This window comes from Cebus imitator, unplaced genomic scaffold, assembly GCF_001604975.1.
Source record: "Cebus imitator isolate Cc_AM_T3 unplaced genomic scaffold, Cebus_imitator-1.0 Scaffold134, whole genome shotgun sequence".
NCBI lineage: Eukaryota > Metazoa > Chordata > Mammalia > Primates > Cebidae > Cebus > Cebus imitator.
In genome coordinates, this window is record NW_016107449.1 from 3,954,983 (window position 1) to 3,970,792 (window position 15,810).

General features: G+C 41.3%; 1 protein-coding gene across 1 annotated transcript in view; it reads right to left on the reverse strand.

The window, feature by feature from the left end:
* XRN2 (5'-3' exoribonuclease 2) overlaps positions 1-15,810 on the reverse strand; it is a 96,039-nt gene that overhangs the window by 35,131 nt on the left and 45,098 nt on the right. The window contains exon 21 of the mRNA XM_037743094.1: positions 237-320. Within this exon, the coding sequence (XP_037599022.1) occupies positions 237-320 (84 nt within the window). The remainder of the gene's footprint in view (positions 1-236; positions 321-15,810) is intronic.

The following is a 15,810-nucleotide window of genomic DNA, read 5'->3' on the forward strand; positions in this document are numbered from 1 at the left end:
GCTTTTTAAAAAATTTAACAAACACTTGTAAGTTAAAACATTTTATTTAAGTACTATTTAACTTACAGATAATGAATTAAGAAGCAAGGTAAACGTCTGTAATAAGGAAACAAAATCAATGATTTATGCCCCCTTTATGGAAAATTTGACAAACGGGGGTGAAAGGTCTAATTTTATACAGAAATGTAAAGTGTATATTACACAGATCAATGTTGACTAAGAAGTGTAATTCTTACTCTCTTCTGGAGTGAGGTCTGGGTATACCTCTTCTAGGGCAGCTCGTAGCCTTCGCTCATCCACAAATGGCAAGAGAGCAACACCTGGAAAAACAAATGCACATGAACCACCCCTAATACCAGGATCAACTAAATTCCAACTCATCATTGGTCGAAATAAATGTTTCTAGTAGACTGTCCTTGCTGATATGAAAACATGTTGGAACTAAACTCTTATTGTCTCATTAAGCCAAACCTCAGATGCTACTCTTTTCCATGTGGCAGAAGAAAAAAAATTCTACATATTTTTCATTCTTAAAATCGCTTATATGGAAAATCATGTTTTCTGAATCTTAACTCCATGGTGATAAAAATTCTTAATAAATGAACAAATGGCTACCTGGATACCAGTATATGTTCTCACATTAGTTACTAAGCTGCCCCCAGGCAAGCCAGTTACTCTCCCTAGGACCTGAACACGTCCTTTCATCTTTCTAGTATTTGGTTTCGTATCTTTTGTAAAATCAGAGCATTTAAACTAAAATACTCAATTCTGTTCAACCAGAACGCATAGATCTCATCCTGCTCTGAAATTCCATAGCATTCTTTTTTTATTTTAAAGCCTACTAATTAATTTATATACAAAAAAGTCTTTAAAGACTTGCTTAAATAACTATAAAAGTTTTAGAAGTAAACAATAGGGAGAAAGATTCATGATGTTGGATTTGGTAAAGATTTCTTGGATATGACACCAAAGGCACAGGAAACAACAAAGAAGATAACCTTCATTTCAGGAAAATAAAAAACTTCTGGGTATCAAAGGACATCATCACAGGGTGAAAAGATTATCCAGAGTGAGAGAAAATATATTATGCAAATCATATATCCAATAAAAGATTGATGTCTAGAATATATAAAAAAATTTCTGTAACCCAACAACAAAATCAACCCAATTCAAAATTGGGCAAAGGACTTGAATAGACATTTCACCAAAGATGATTTAGAAATGGCCAAAAAGCACATGAAATGATGGTCAGTAACATCAATCATTAGGGAAATGCAAATTGCCACCACAGTATCATTCACACCCATTAGCATGGTTATTACTAATAAAAACAAAATAACAAATGTTAGAGAGGATGTGAAGAAATCTGAACTCTTGTGCATTACCTCACTTTTCTCCTGGAGATAAGTTATACTGAATATATTCCATCAGTAACAGAAATAATATATACCAAAATGAGAGTTGACAAGTCATCTGCATGTTTATATATTTAATTATTTACTTAATAAACTCAGGTAAGGATTCAATAATTTACTTATTTAACAAACACAAAAATATTATTTGCTTCTTAATTAATTTACTTAGTATTTTTAGTTTACATCCCTCACTGTCCTATGAATCTTCTCTCTCTACTTTAATCAAGACATCCTTTACAGAGCACCTTGAAAAACCCAAATCTCCAATCTATTTATATGTAATAATACATGACCATGAAGCAAAAAACACTTGCGTAACCTTAATGGGGTACATTTCCCATGATCATTCCATTGAAGTGATATGATATTCTGCTACTACATAAGTCGATGCTAAAAAGTCATAATTTTTCAACTTGTAATTATTATTATTTATTCCCCTTTGTTTCAAGATTATCTGTGAATCATTTTACTGGCCATTCCAACCACAGGGAACAATAATCAAGGAAAGAATGAAAATGTGATTTTACCAAATGTGCTTATTACCCTAGGAAAATGTATGGTGGAAGAAAAGGTTAAATATTTTGCTGCAGGAGGGCTTTGTGTAAAAACAACAGCTGGTTTATTGTGTAAAAGATTTCTTCATTGTATTTTACATTCAATCATCATCACATATTGGTTAAGTGGTGAATGGCAGCTAAAAGTTAGTACTAATTTTATATAGCTATTCCTACACAATTTTTTAATAGAATGAAAAAGTAGTAGAATTAAGTAATGATCAGTGTCAAGTATTTAAACTAAATAAAAGTTTCTAGCATATTTTTCAGAAGTTTCCATGGAGTATTCAGAAATCTCCACATGGACACTACTATGTTTCTGTATTTCTCAGCAATCCCGAAAGTTGTTAATGAGCTACTGACTATAACAAGCCCCATTAATTAATCGAAAAGGAAACAAAAGATATAATTATCAATCTATTTCAACCCAATTTACTGCTTCTAAGAATGCTGTTGGATACAATGAGTTCTAAATTTCTCTTCAAAGAATCAGTATGTCAGTATGGTCAGTTCTTTGTCCCCCGTTTTTAAGTATAACTTCCTCGTAGTTTCAGTAAACAACCTTTTCCATCAGTTCTAATCAGTAGTTCACATCCGTTTCCCTGGTCCCCTGCTCCATCCTGACTCAGCCTGACCACCTGTTCATCCTTACTCATCCTGGTCACCTGCTTTGACTTGAGTTATCCCTGGTCACCTGCTCTGACCTGAGTCACCTTTAGTTAGCTGTTCTATAACTGGTTTTCCCACCAAATCGCTCACCCCACCACTCTGGCTCATACCCCTGCTCTCTTTAAAATGGCCAGTCGGAATTAGCTTAGACTGTGCAGTCTAACCCTAGCCAATCGGGGAACGACACAGCAATAGGGGCTGAGTCAAGGATAAAAACCTCTTCCCCTCCCCTGTTCAGGTGTGCACTCACCATTGCTCCATCCATGAGATACACCCTTCTATAGAAGTAAATTGCCTTGCTGAGAGAATTTATATTTGAGTGCTATTTCTTTTGTGGCATCAAAAGTTTACATGTAACAATTTGGTGGCCCATACAGGGAAAAGCTGTTCTCCTCTGGGTAGTCTTGGGTCCTCTCTCAATAGGAGACACATCCTGCTGCCTCACTGCAGCAGCCTCAGGAGTAAGGAATTGAGACCCACCTGGTGTGACAAACAAGCCCCGACTCGGCAACGTGGGGGAAAAAAAGGCTTATGAATACCAGGGCAACTCGGCAACTCTGTGCACAGACCAAGGCAAGAAAAGCCATGGGGGCAGTCAAGCATTCCTTGGTTGGAATAAACCTTCAACAGTAGGGGAGGTGAGAAATTTCCAGTAAGGGAAATTGAACCTCACCCCAAAACCATCAAGATGGGGAATACCCCAAGCAAGACAGGGATCAAGAAGGATAAGGATGGTAACAGGGCTATCCCCCTTGGTAGCTCCCTAGGTCTTATGTAAAATACTAGAAGGATAATGAAAGGACTAAACATAAGAAAAAGCAACAAATGATAAAATATTGCTGTTTTATTTGGACTCGGGGGCCCATCCTCCATCCTCAATCTTCTGCCCAAAGTTTGGATTGAATGAGGATGTAATGTGTCACCTTCTAATCTGTTAACAATAAAAATCCAGTGTCTCAAGAAGAAATGGACTATGCTCTGCTGGATGCAGGGACTTATCCTCCTTTTTCCCTTAAAAACAATAGGGAAGACTTCAATCTGGCACCTCAAAATGAAAAGTCAGAGGAGCCAATTCCCATGCCTAAAGACTCCAGTCCATGGGATCCCCTAGATTATCTTCCCCCACTCAGTGTCCCCAAGCCTTCCCCTCAGGCAGCTGCTGACACCTCAGATCCCATTCCAAATCCTCTGCTCATGTTGTCTCCTCCTTATAACCCTGATTCTTGGGAATTACCATCCCACGAGCCTATTCCGTCCCAACCTAAACACCCCTCTCTAAAACGACTCCAGCATGAGGTAGAACATAAAAAAGATATTCAGAATTTCCCATTTCCCTCCACACCTAAAGAGTCGGGACCGACTCTCTTCCCTTTGAAAGAGGTACCACAAGGAGGGGGATCCATTGGCTTTGTAAATGCTCCCTTAATCAGTTCAGAAGTCCAAAATTTTTAAAAGGGGCTTAAGCCACTACTAGATGACCCTTACGGAGTGGCAGATTAAACTGATCAACTCTTAGGACCTTAGTTATACACTTGAGTCGAGTTAATATCCATCTTGGGCATCCTCTTTTCAGGGGAAGAAAGGAGTATGATTCGTAGAGCTGCTACGGCAGCTTGGGAATATGAGCTACCTCCCGCTCAAAATGTTCCTACTGCAGATGAGAAACTCCCTGCCCGAGACCCCCAGTGGGACAATAACACGGATCACTGGGAAAACATGCGAGACCTAAGAGAGATGATAATAATGGAAATTCAGGAACCCCAAACCCAAAATCTTTCTAAAGCATCTGATATACAACAGGAAAAGAATGAAGGGTCCACAAGATTCCTAGATAGACTAAGGAAGCAAATCAGGCAATATGCAGGCCTCAATTTGGACAATCCCCTTGGGAAGGAATGTTGAAACTCCAATTTGTCACTAAAAGTTGGCCAGGCTCTCAAAAAAATTACAAAAGATAGAATATTGTGAAGACCATTCCACTACGCCCACCCCAAGTGAGCTTCTCCGGGAAGCTCAGAAGGTGTATGTGAGAAGGGATGAAGAAAAGCAGAAACAAAAGGCAAAACTTACGTTACCCACCTTCCTACAGATGGCTCCAAACCAAGGTATTCTAAACAGAGCTTCCAGGGAGCCAGAAACTGTAAGAGGTCCAAACCCTTCTTTAGAGGACCCCAGCCTCCATCTGGAGGATCAAGGCCCTCATTTACCGGACCCCTTGAAGAGTATGGGGGAACAAGATCAAAGAATCCCAGAACTAAGAGGGAGGAAGGGCAAGACAGGTGCTACAGATATGAAAGAACAGGTCACTTCAAGCGAAAACGTCCTGATCTAAGAAAGGAGAAAGAAGCCCTTCCACTCACGACTTTCCAGGAAGGGTAGGGAGGTCAGGGGCTCTGTCTTTTTTATCTTGAGTCCCACCAGGAGCCCTTGACAAATTTAGAGCTGGGACATAAACATGAGCTTATCACCTTTTTAGTCAATTCGGGGGCCGCTCGCTCCTGTTTGTTTCCCCTGTCTAATGTTGTCTGCTCCTCAAAAGAACTTTTAGTCTCTGGGGTAAAAGGGGAAGGATTTAAAACAAAAATTTTAGAAAGCACAGAAGTCAGATACCAGGATCGCTCAGCAACTACTCAGTTCTTGTTAATCCCTGAAGCAAGGACTAATTTACTGGGGAGGGATTTAATGTTAAAGTTAGGCATAGGTCTACAAGTCAGCCCAAGAGGATTCCTCATGTCATTAAATCTACTCACCACTGCAAATGAAATATATATTAATCCTAATGTCTGGTCCAAAGAAGGGAACCGAGGGAAACTCCGCATTCCTCCAATCCACATCAAGCTAAATACCCCTGGAGAAGTAGTAAGAAGAAAGCAATGCCCCATTTCCCTAGAGGGCAGCAGAGGGTTGAAAACGATCATTGAAGGCCTTAATAAAGACAAGCCTCTAGAGTCCTGTATGTCTCCTTATAGCACCCCAATACTGCCAGTTAAGAAATCAGACAGGTCATACAGCTGGTATAGGACCTTACAGCTATCAACCAAATAGTCCAGACTACCCACCCTGCTATCTCTAATCCTTACACCATTCTCAGCAAGATGCCATATAATCATCAGCGGTTTACTGTAATAGATTTAAAGGATGCTTTCTGGGCATGTCCCTGGCTGAAGATGGCCGAGATATACTTGCTTAAGAGCAGAAACAACAATACCGATGGACAGTCTTGCCCCAAGGGTTCACAAACTCCCCTAATCTTTTTGGCCAAATTTTAGAACAAGTATTAGAAGAAGTTGTCATCCCAGAGCAAATGTGTCTTCTCCGGTACGTGGATGATCTTCCTATATATGGTGAAGACATAGAGAAGGTAACTGACTTACTTCTCTACACATATTCTTAACCATCTGCACTTTGAGGGGCTACAAGTCTCAAACAGAAAGCTTCAGTATGTAGAACCCAAAGTTAAATATTTAGGCCACTTAACCACTGAATAAGAGCAGACAAACAAAGAATAGGGCCTGAACGAGTTGAGGGAATCCTGTCCCTACCCTTGCCTCAAACTAAACAATAACTCTGGAAATGTTTAGGGTTTGTTGGAAACTACCGTTTATGGACTGGCTCATATGCACTACATAGTAAACTGTTTATCAAAAACTTGCCCAGGAGAAGCCTAACTGTCTCCTGTGGACTTCTGAGGAAGCTGATCAAGTCGAGGAGCTGAAAGAAAAGCTCATAATCACCCATTTTAGCCTTAACCTCCCTGGAAAGGCCATTCCACCTTTTTCTCAATGTGGACAGTGGAGTAGCTTTAGGAATGCTTACTCAAGAAACAGAGAACATCGGCAGCCCATGGGCCTTCCTATCAAAGATCTTAGATCCAGTCACTTGTAGATGGTCTCAATGCATACAGTCCATTGAGGCTACGGCAATATTAGTCAAAGAAAGCAGAAAGCTAACCTTTGGAGGAAAACTGACAGTAAGCACAACTCACCAAGTTAGAACCAGAAAGCAGGGAGATGGCTTACTGACTCAAGAATCTTAAAGGGTGAGGCCATTCTGTTAAAAAAAGATGATTTAACATTAATCACTGAGGATTTACTCAACCCAGCGGGTTTCCTAACAGGGAATCCAAAGCTAAGGAGAGAGCACACATGTTTACATTTAACTGATTACCATACAAAGGTTCAACCAGACCTAGTCCTTCAGGACTGGACAGCACTTATTCATAGACAGTTCCTCCCAGGTGATTGAGGGAAAGACACAATGAGTATTCAATAATTGATGGGGACTCTTGTAGAAATACAGTCAGGAAAACTGCCTAACAGTTGGTCTGCTCAAACGTGTGAGCTGTTTGCACTCAGCCAAGCCTTAAAGTACTTACAGAACCAAGAAGGAACCATCAATACTGATTCCAAGTATGCCTTTGGAGTGGCCCATACATTTGGAACAATTTGGACTAAACAAGGTCTCATTAATAGTAAAGGTCAAGACCTTGGTTCACAAGTAGCTAATCACCCAAGTATTAAATAATCTTCAGTTGCTGGAAGAAATAGCTATTGTCCATGATCCTGGAGACCAGAAATGCCTTTCTTTTGAAAGCTGAGGAAATAACGTAGCAGAACCACCAACCAGGCTGCTGATTCTTCTGAAATGTGTATTTTTCACTTAACTCCCTACCTCCCTCCTCCTACCGTAACCCCCATTTTCTCTTCCCCTGAAAAAGAAAAACTAATTTAAATAGGTGCTAAAGACAATTCAGAAGGAAAACGGATATTGCCAGACCAGAGAAAAATGTTGTCTAAACCCCTTATGAGGGAAATCTTATCCCATGACATCAAGGGACCCATTGGGGGGCCCCAGGCCATGTGTGATACAGTTCTCAGAGTTTACGGTTATATAGGAATGTATACCTTGGCCACACAGGTTACAGATAGTTGGTTAGTACGTAAGAAAACTAATAAGCAAACCATAAAAAGATTACCCCTCGGGGTAAGGAATCCAGGCTTAAGGCCATTCCAAAGCATCCAAGTTGATTACACAGAAATGCCTCCAATAGGTCATCTAAAGTATTTACTAGTGATAGTAGATAACTTCACTTACTGGGTCTAAGCTAACCACTTTTCAAGTGCAACAGCCAATTTAGTAGTCAAGGCCCTAGCTGAAAATTAGTATCCAGGTTTGGACTAATAGAAAATACTGACTCAGACAATGGAACTCATTTCACCGCACACATCATTAAAAAGCTATCCCAAACATTAGACATTAGATGGGAATACCATACTCCCTGGCACTCACCCTCATCAGGGAGAGTAGAAAGAATGAGTCAGACTTTAAAGAACCACTTAACCAAATTAGTCTTAGAAACTCAGTTGATTGACAAAGTGCCTTCCTATTGTCCTGCTGAGAATCTGAACTGCTGGGAAAAGATACTGGTTTTTCTCCTTATGAGATGCTCTATGGATTGCCTTATTTACACTCCACTTCTGACATTCCTACCTTTGAAACAAAACATCAGTTCCTTACAAATTATATACTTGGTCTATCTTCTGCTTTCTCTTCTCTTAAAACTAAAGGTCTCGTAGCACAGGCACTGCCCCTGAAATTCTTGGTGAATCAACATCAGCCTGGGGATCACGTCCTCATCAAAAGCTGGAAAGAAAGGAAGCTCGAGCCAGCCTGGGAAGGACCTTACTTAGTGCTCCTAACTACTGAAACCTCATTCCAGATGGCAGAGAGAGGATGGACCCAACACACCTGAGTCAAGAAAGCACTGCCTCCTCTGGAGTCATGGGCCATAGTCTCAGGAGAAAACCCTACCAAACTAAAGCTAAGAAAAATTTAGCTCTTTCATCTATTCTATTACTCTTTCTTCTCTCCTCACTCTATTGCTGACCATCCAGTTATTAATGTAACCAAGTCAATTTCACCTCACGCTATTACATTTGATGCTTGCTTTGTTATACCCTGTGGACACTTGTCAAGTCAAAGACGGCTCTCCACCTCAGAAATGTACCTCTGTCCTTCCTGACTCTCCTCAGACTGGACATTAGTGAATTGGGACCATTTAGTCTGTGACGATATCGATGAAGACCCCATTATCAACCAGGAATCTTGCCTCCGACCCCCATATAGAGCTTTTGTGCCACAGCTGGTCCAACGTTCTGTGGACCACTGAAGAGCAAGGAGGGACTGCCCCAATCAGTAGTTGTAATTTCCTAAAACCATACATTCATTTTACTAAAGGAACAGCTCCCCTGTCAGCTAAATCAGTATAATCCTATACAGGTTATCACTCAAACCCTCAAAGTTCTCCCCCTTCTTATCTAAGCCGGTTCTCTTCTTTAAGTTGGTTTTATGGTGTGGGGGCTGAGGTTTCAGGAAAAGGCCCTATCAGAACCTCTGAAATACGTTTCATTGACCCCCTCATTACCTACACTGTCCTCTAAGCCTGCTTCCAGAACCTCTCATAACAAAACGATTGTTTCTCCTCCATCTAATGACAAGACCAAGGTAGCTATTGTAGAAGTTAACGACTTAAAACAAACTTTGGCAGTTGGGACAGGATAGCAAGATGCGAATGTCTGGCTGGAATGGATCAAATATTCCATCTGCACGTTAAACAAAAGCAATTGTTATGCTTGCGTGCATGGCAGGCCAGAGATCCAGACTGTCCCCTTTCCATTAGGATGGTCTTCTAATCGACCCGGCATGGGCTGTATGGTAGCTCTTTTCCAGGATTCCACAGCCTAGGGTAGCACGTCAGACCAAACTCTCTGCTATATCCCGAAGCTCAACACCCTGCGGGTCAGCCCCTGAGGACCATCCAGCTTCCATCTCCCTACGCTAAGTTCACTTCATGTCTCTCACAACAAGGAGGAAACTTAGCGTTCCCTGGAGACCCAAAGGGATGCAGTGAGCTTAAGACTTTTCACGAGCTTACCAATCAGTCAGCCCTTGTTCATCCCCAAGCAGATGTGTAGTGGTATTGCGGTGGACTTTTACTAGACACTGTGCCAAGTAACTGGGGCGGCACTTGTGCTCTAGTCCAATTGGCTACCCCCTTTCACCCTGGCATTTCATCGACCAGAGGAAGAAAAAATATAACATCATAAAGCAAAAGAAGCCCCTTATGGGTCCTTTGATTCTCAAGTCTATTTAGATGCAATTGGGAGTCCCACAAGGAGTACCAGATAAATTTAAAGCCCACGATTAAATAGCTGCAGGATTTGAGTCAGTATTTTGGTGGGTGACAGTTAATAAAAACGTAGATTGGATAAATTACATTTATTACAACCAACAGTGGTTTATTAACTACACTAGAGATGCTGTTAAAGGAATAGCTGAGCAATTAGGGGCTGCTAGCCAGATGGCTTGGGAAAACTGAATAGCCTTAGACATGATATTAGCAGAAAGAGGAGTTGTTTGCATCATGATTAAAACTCACTGTTGTACCTTCATCCCAAACAATACTGCCCCTTATGGAAGTATAACAAAGGCACTGCAAGGCCTAATGGCTCTGTCCAATGAGTTAGCCAGTAACCCAAGGGTAAATGACCCCTTCACAGGGTGGCTAGGAAAATGGTTTGGTAAATGGAAGGGAATGATAGCCTCAATTCTTACTTCTCTCACAGCAGTAGTGGGTGTGCTCATTCTTGTCGGATGTTGTATCATACCATGCATCCATGGGTTAGTGCAGAGACTCAAAGAAGCAACACTTACTAAACCTCCCTTAACCATCCCTCCACCTTATTCAGAGAAGCTTCTTCTTTAAGAAAATCAAGCAGAACAACTAAGCCAAGACATGTTAAGGAATTTTGAAGAGAAAGCTATAAAGAAAATTCACGAGGAGGGAATTGTTGGATGAAATGAGTTCTAAATTTCTCTTCAAAGAATCAGTATGTCAGTATGTTCAGTCCTTTGTCTTCCATTTTTAACTTCCTTGTACTTTCAGTAAACAGCCTTTTTTTTTTTTNAATAGGGCCTGAACGAGTTGAGGGAATCCTGTCCCTACCCTTGCCTCAAACTAAACAATAACTCTGGAAATGTTTAGGGTTTGTTGGAAACTACCACTTATGGACTGACTCATATGCACTATACAGTAAACTTTTATATCAAAAATTGCCCAGGAAGAAGCCTGACCATCTCCTGTGGACTTCTGAGGAAGCTGATCAAGTCGAGGAGCTGAAAGAAAAGCTCATAATCACCCATTTTAGCCTTAACCTCCCTGGAAAGGCCATTCCACCTTTTTCTCAATGTGGACAGTGGAGTAGCTTTAGGAATGCTTACTCAAGAAACAGAGAACATCGGCAGCCCATGGGCCTTCCTATCAAAGATCTTAGATCCAGTCACTTGTAGATGGTCTCAATGCATACAGTCCATTGAGGCTACGGCAATATTAGTCAAAGAAAGCAGAAAGCTAACCTTTGGAGGAAAACTGACAGTAAGCACAACTCACCAAGTTAGAACCAGAAAGCAGGGAGATGGCTTACTGACTCAAGAATCTTAAAGGGTGAGGCCATTCTGTTAAAAAAAGATGATTTAACATTAATCACTGAGGATTTACTCAACCCAGCGGGTTTCCTAACAGGGAATCCAAAGCTAAGGAGAGAGCACACATGTTTACATTTAACTGATTACCATACAAAGGTTCAACCAGACCTAGTCCTTCAGGACTGGACAGCACTTATTCATAGACAGTTCCTCCCAGGTGATTGAGGGAAAGACACAATGAGTATTCAATAATTGATGGGGACTCTTGTAGAAATACAGTCAGGAAAACTGCCTAACAGTTGGTCTGCTCAAACGTGTGAGCTGTTTGCACTCAGCCAAGCCTTAAAGTACTTACAGAACCAAGAAGGAACCATCAATACTGATTCCAAGTATGCCTTTGGAGTGGCCCATACATTTGGAACAATTTGGACTAAACAAGGTCTCATTAATAGTAAAGGTCAAGACCTTGGTTCACAAGTAGCTAATCACCCAAGTATTAAATAATCTTCAGTTGCTGGAAGAAATAGCTATTGTCCATGATCCTGGAGACCAGAAATGCCTTTCTTTTGAAAGCTGAGGAAATAACGTAGCAGAACCACCAACCAGGCTGCTGATTCTTCTGAAATGTGTATTTTTCACTTAACTCCCTACCTCCCTCCTCCTACCGTAACCCCCATTTTCTCTTCCCCTGAAAAAGAAAAACTAATTTAAATAGGTGCTAAAGACAATTCAGAAGGAAAACGGATATTGCCAGACCAGAGAAAAATGTTGTCTAAACCCCTTATGAGGGAAATCTTATCCCATGACATCAAGGGACCCATTGGGGGGCCCCAGGCCATGTGTGATACAGTTCTCAGAGTTTACGGTTATATAGGAATGTATACCTTGGCCACACAGGTTACAGATAGTTGGTTAGTACGTAAGAAAACTAATAAGCAAACCATAAAAAGATTACCCCTCGGGGTAAGGAATCCAGGCTTAAGGCCATTCCAAAGCATCCAAGTTGATTACACAGAAATGCCTCCAATAGGTCATCTAAAGTATTTACTAGTGATAGTAGATAACTTCACTTACTGGGTCTAAGCTAACCACTTTTCAAGTGCAACAGCCAATTTAGTAGTCAAGGCCCTAGCTGAAAATTAGTATCCAGGTTTGGACTAATAGAAAATACTGACTCAGACAATGGAACTCATTTCACCGCACACATCATTAAAAAGCTATCCCAAACATTAGACATTAGATGGGAATACCATACTCCCTGGCACTCACCCTCATCAGGGAGAGTAGAAAGAATGAGTCAGACTTTAAAGAACCACTTAACCAAATTAGTCTTAGAAACTCAGTTGATTGACAAAGTGCCTTCCTATTGTCCTGCTGAGAATCTGAACTGCTGGGAAAAGATACTGGTTTTTCTCCTTATGAGATGCTCTATGGATTGCCTTATTTACACTCCACTTCTGACATTCCTACCTTTGAAACAAAACATCAGTTCCTTACAAATTATATACTTGGTCTATCTTCTGCTTTCTCTTCTCTTAAAACTAAAGGTCTCGTAGCACAGGCACTGCCCCTGAAATTCTTGGTGAATCAACATCAGCCTGGGGATCACGTCCTCATCAAAAGCTGGAAAGAAAGGAAGCTCGAGCCAGCCTGGGAAGGACCTTACTTAGTGCTCCTAACTACTGAAACCTCATTCCAGATGGCAGAGAGAGGATGGACCCAACACACCTGAGTCAAGAAAGCACTGCCTCCTCTGGAGTCATGGGCCATAGTCTCAGGAGAAAACCCTACCAAACTAAAGCTAAGAAAAATTTAGCTCTTTCATCTATTCTATTACTCTTTCTTCTCTCCTCACTCTATTGCTGACCATCCAGTTATTAATGTAACCAAGTCAATTTCACCTCACGCTATTACATTTGATGCTTGCTTTGTTATACCCTGTGGACACTTGTCAAGTCAAAGACGGCTCTCCACCTCAGAAATGTACCTCTGTCCTTCCTGACTCTCCTCAGACTGGACATTAGTGAATTGGGACCATTTAGTCTGTGACGATATCGATGAAGACCCCATTATCAACCAGGAATCTTGCCTCCGACCCCCATATAGAGCTTTTGTGCCACAGCTGGTCCAACGTTCTGTGGACCACTGAAGAGCAAGGAGGGACTGCCCCAATCAGTAGTTGTAATTTCCTAAAACCATACATTCATTTTACTAAAGGAACAGCTCCCCTGTCAGCTAAATCAGTATAATCCTATACAGGTTATCACTCAAACCCTCAAAGTTCTCCCCCTTCTTATCTAAGCCGGTTCTCTTCTTTAAGTTGGTTTTATGGTGTGGGGGCTGAGGTTTCAGGAAAAGGCCCTATCAGAACCTCTGAAATACGTTTCATTGACCCCCTCATTACCTACACTGTCCTCTAAGCCTGCTTCCAGAACCTCTCATAACAAAACGATTGTTTCTCCTCCATCTAATGACAAGACCAAGGTAGCTATTGTAGAAGTTAACGACTTAAAACAAACTTTGGCAGTTGGGACAGGATAGCAAGATGCGAATGTCTGGCTGGAATGGATCAAATATTCCATCTGCACGTTAAACAAAAGCAATTGTTATGCTTGCGTGCATGGCAGGCCAGAGATCCAGACTGTCCCCTTTCCATTAGGATGGTCTTCTAATCGACCCGGCATGGGCTGTATGGTAGCTCTTTTCCAGGATTCCACAGCCTAGGGTAGCACGTCAGACCAAACTCTCTGCTATATCCCGAAGCTCAACACCCTGCGGGTCAGCCCCTGAGGACCATCCAGCTTCCATCTCCCTACGCTAAGTTCACTTCATGTCTCTCACAACAAGGAGGAAACTTAGCGTTCCCTGGAGACCCAAAGGGATGCAGTGAGCTTAAGACTTTTCACGAGCTTACCAATCAGTCAGCCCTTGTTCATCCCCAAGCAGATGTGTAGTGGTATTGCGGTGGACTTTTACTAGACACTGTGCCAAGTAACTGGGGCGGCACTTGTGCTCTAGTCCAATTGGCTACCCCCTTTCACCCTGGCATTTCATCGACCAGAGGAAGAAAAAATATAACATCATAAAGCAAAAGAAGCCCCTTATGGGTCCTTTGATTCTCAAGTCTATTTAGATGCAATTGGGAGTCCCACAAGGAGTACCAGATAAATTTAAAGCCCACGATTAAATAGCTGCAGGATTTGAGTCAGTATTTTGGTGGGTGACAGTTAATAAAAACGTAGATTGGATAAATTACATTTATTACAACCAACAGTGGTTTATTAACTACACTAGAGATGCTGTTAAAGGAATAGCTGAGCAATTAGGGGCTGCTAGCCAGATGGCTTGGGAAAACTGAATAGCCTTAGACATGATATTAGCAGAAAGAGGAGTTGTTTGCATCATGATTAAAACTCACTGTTGTACCTTCATCCCAAACAATACTGCCCCTTATGGAAGTATAACAAAGGCACTGCAAGGCCTAATGGCTCTGTCCAATGAGTTAGCCAGTAACCCAAGGGTAAATGACCCCTTCACAGGGTGGCTAGGAAAATGGTTTGGTAAATGGAAGGGAATGATAGCCTCAATTCTTACTTCTCTCACAGCAGTAGTGGGTGTGCTCATTCTTGTCGGATGTTGTATCATACCATGCATCCATGGGTTAGTGCAGAGACTCAAAGAAGCAACACTTACTAAACCTCCCTTAACCATCCCTCCACCTTATTCAGAGAAGCTTCTTCTTTAAGAAAATCAAGCAGAACAACTAAGCCAAGACATGTTAAGGAATTTTGAAGAGAAAGCTATAAAGAAAATTCACGAGGAGGGAATTGTTGGATGAAATGAGTTCTAAATTTCTCTTCAAAGAATCAGTATGTCAGTATGTTCAGTCCTTTGTCTTCCATTTTTAACTTCCTTGTACTTTCAGTAAACAGCCTTTTTTTTTTTTTAATTTTTATTATTTATTTATTTATTTTTTAAAGATGGGGTTTCACCATGATGGCCAGGCTCGTCTTGAACTTCTGACCTCAGGTGATCCACCCACCTCAGCCTCCCAAAGTGCTGGATTACAGGCATAAGCCACCATGCCCGGCCTGTAAACAGCCTTTTCCACCAGTTCTAATCAGTAGTTCACATCTGTTCCCCTGGTCCCCTGCTCCGTCCTGACTCATTCCAGGCAGCTGCTTTGACCTGAGTCACCCATGGTCAACTGATCTAACCCTGAGTCACCTTTAATTACCTGTACCTTAAGTGATTTTCCCGCCAAACCACTTACCCCGCCACTCTGGCTCATAGCCCTGCTCTCTTAAAAACAGCCAGTCAGAACTAGCTTAGGTTGTGCGGTGGGAATGACACAGCAGTAGGGGCTGCATCAGGGATAAAAACCTCTTCCCCTCCCCTGTTCAAGTGCTCCATCCGTGAGACGCACGCACCCTTCTATAGATGTAAATTGCCTTGTTGAGACAATTTATATTCGAGTGTTATTTCTTTTGCAGCACTGAAATTTCACATATAACAATGTTATAATTAAATTTACTACTAATCATTGCTAATCCCAAGTTGGACGGAAAAATATCAACATTTCACATACAATTCTTAAAATATTTACCTTTTAAAATATTTTTTCTTTTAAATTATTTTCCTTTTAAATTTATAAGAGCTTACCCTATTCATTGAAAATATTTATCTTA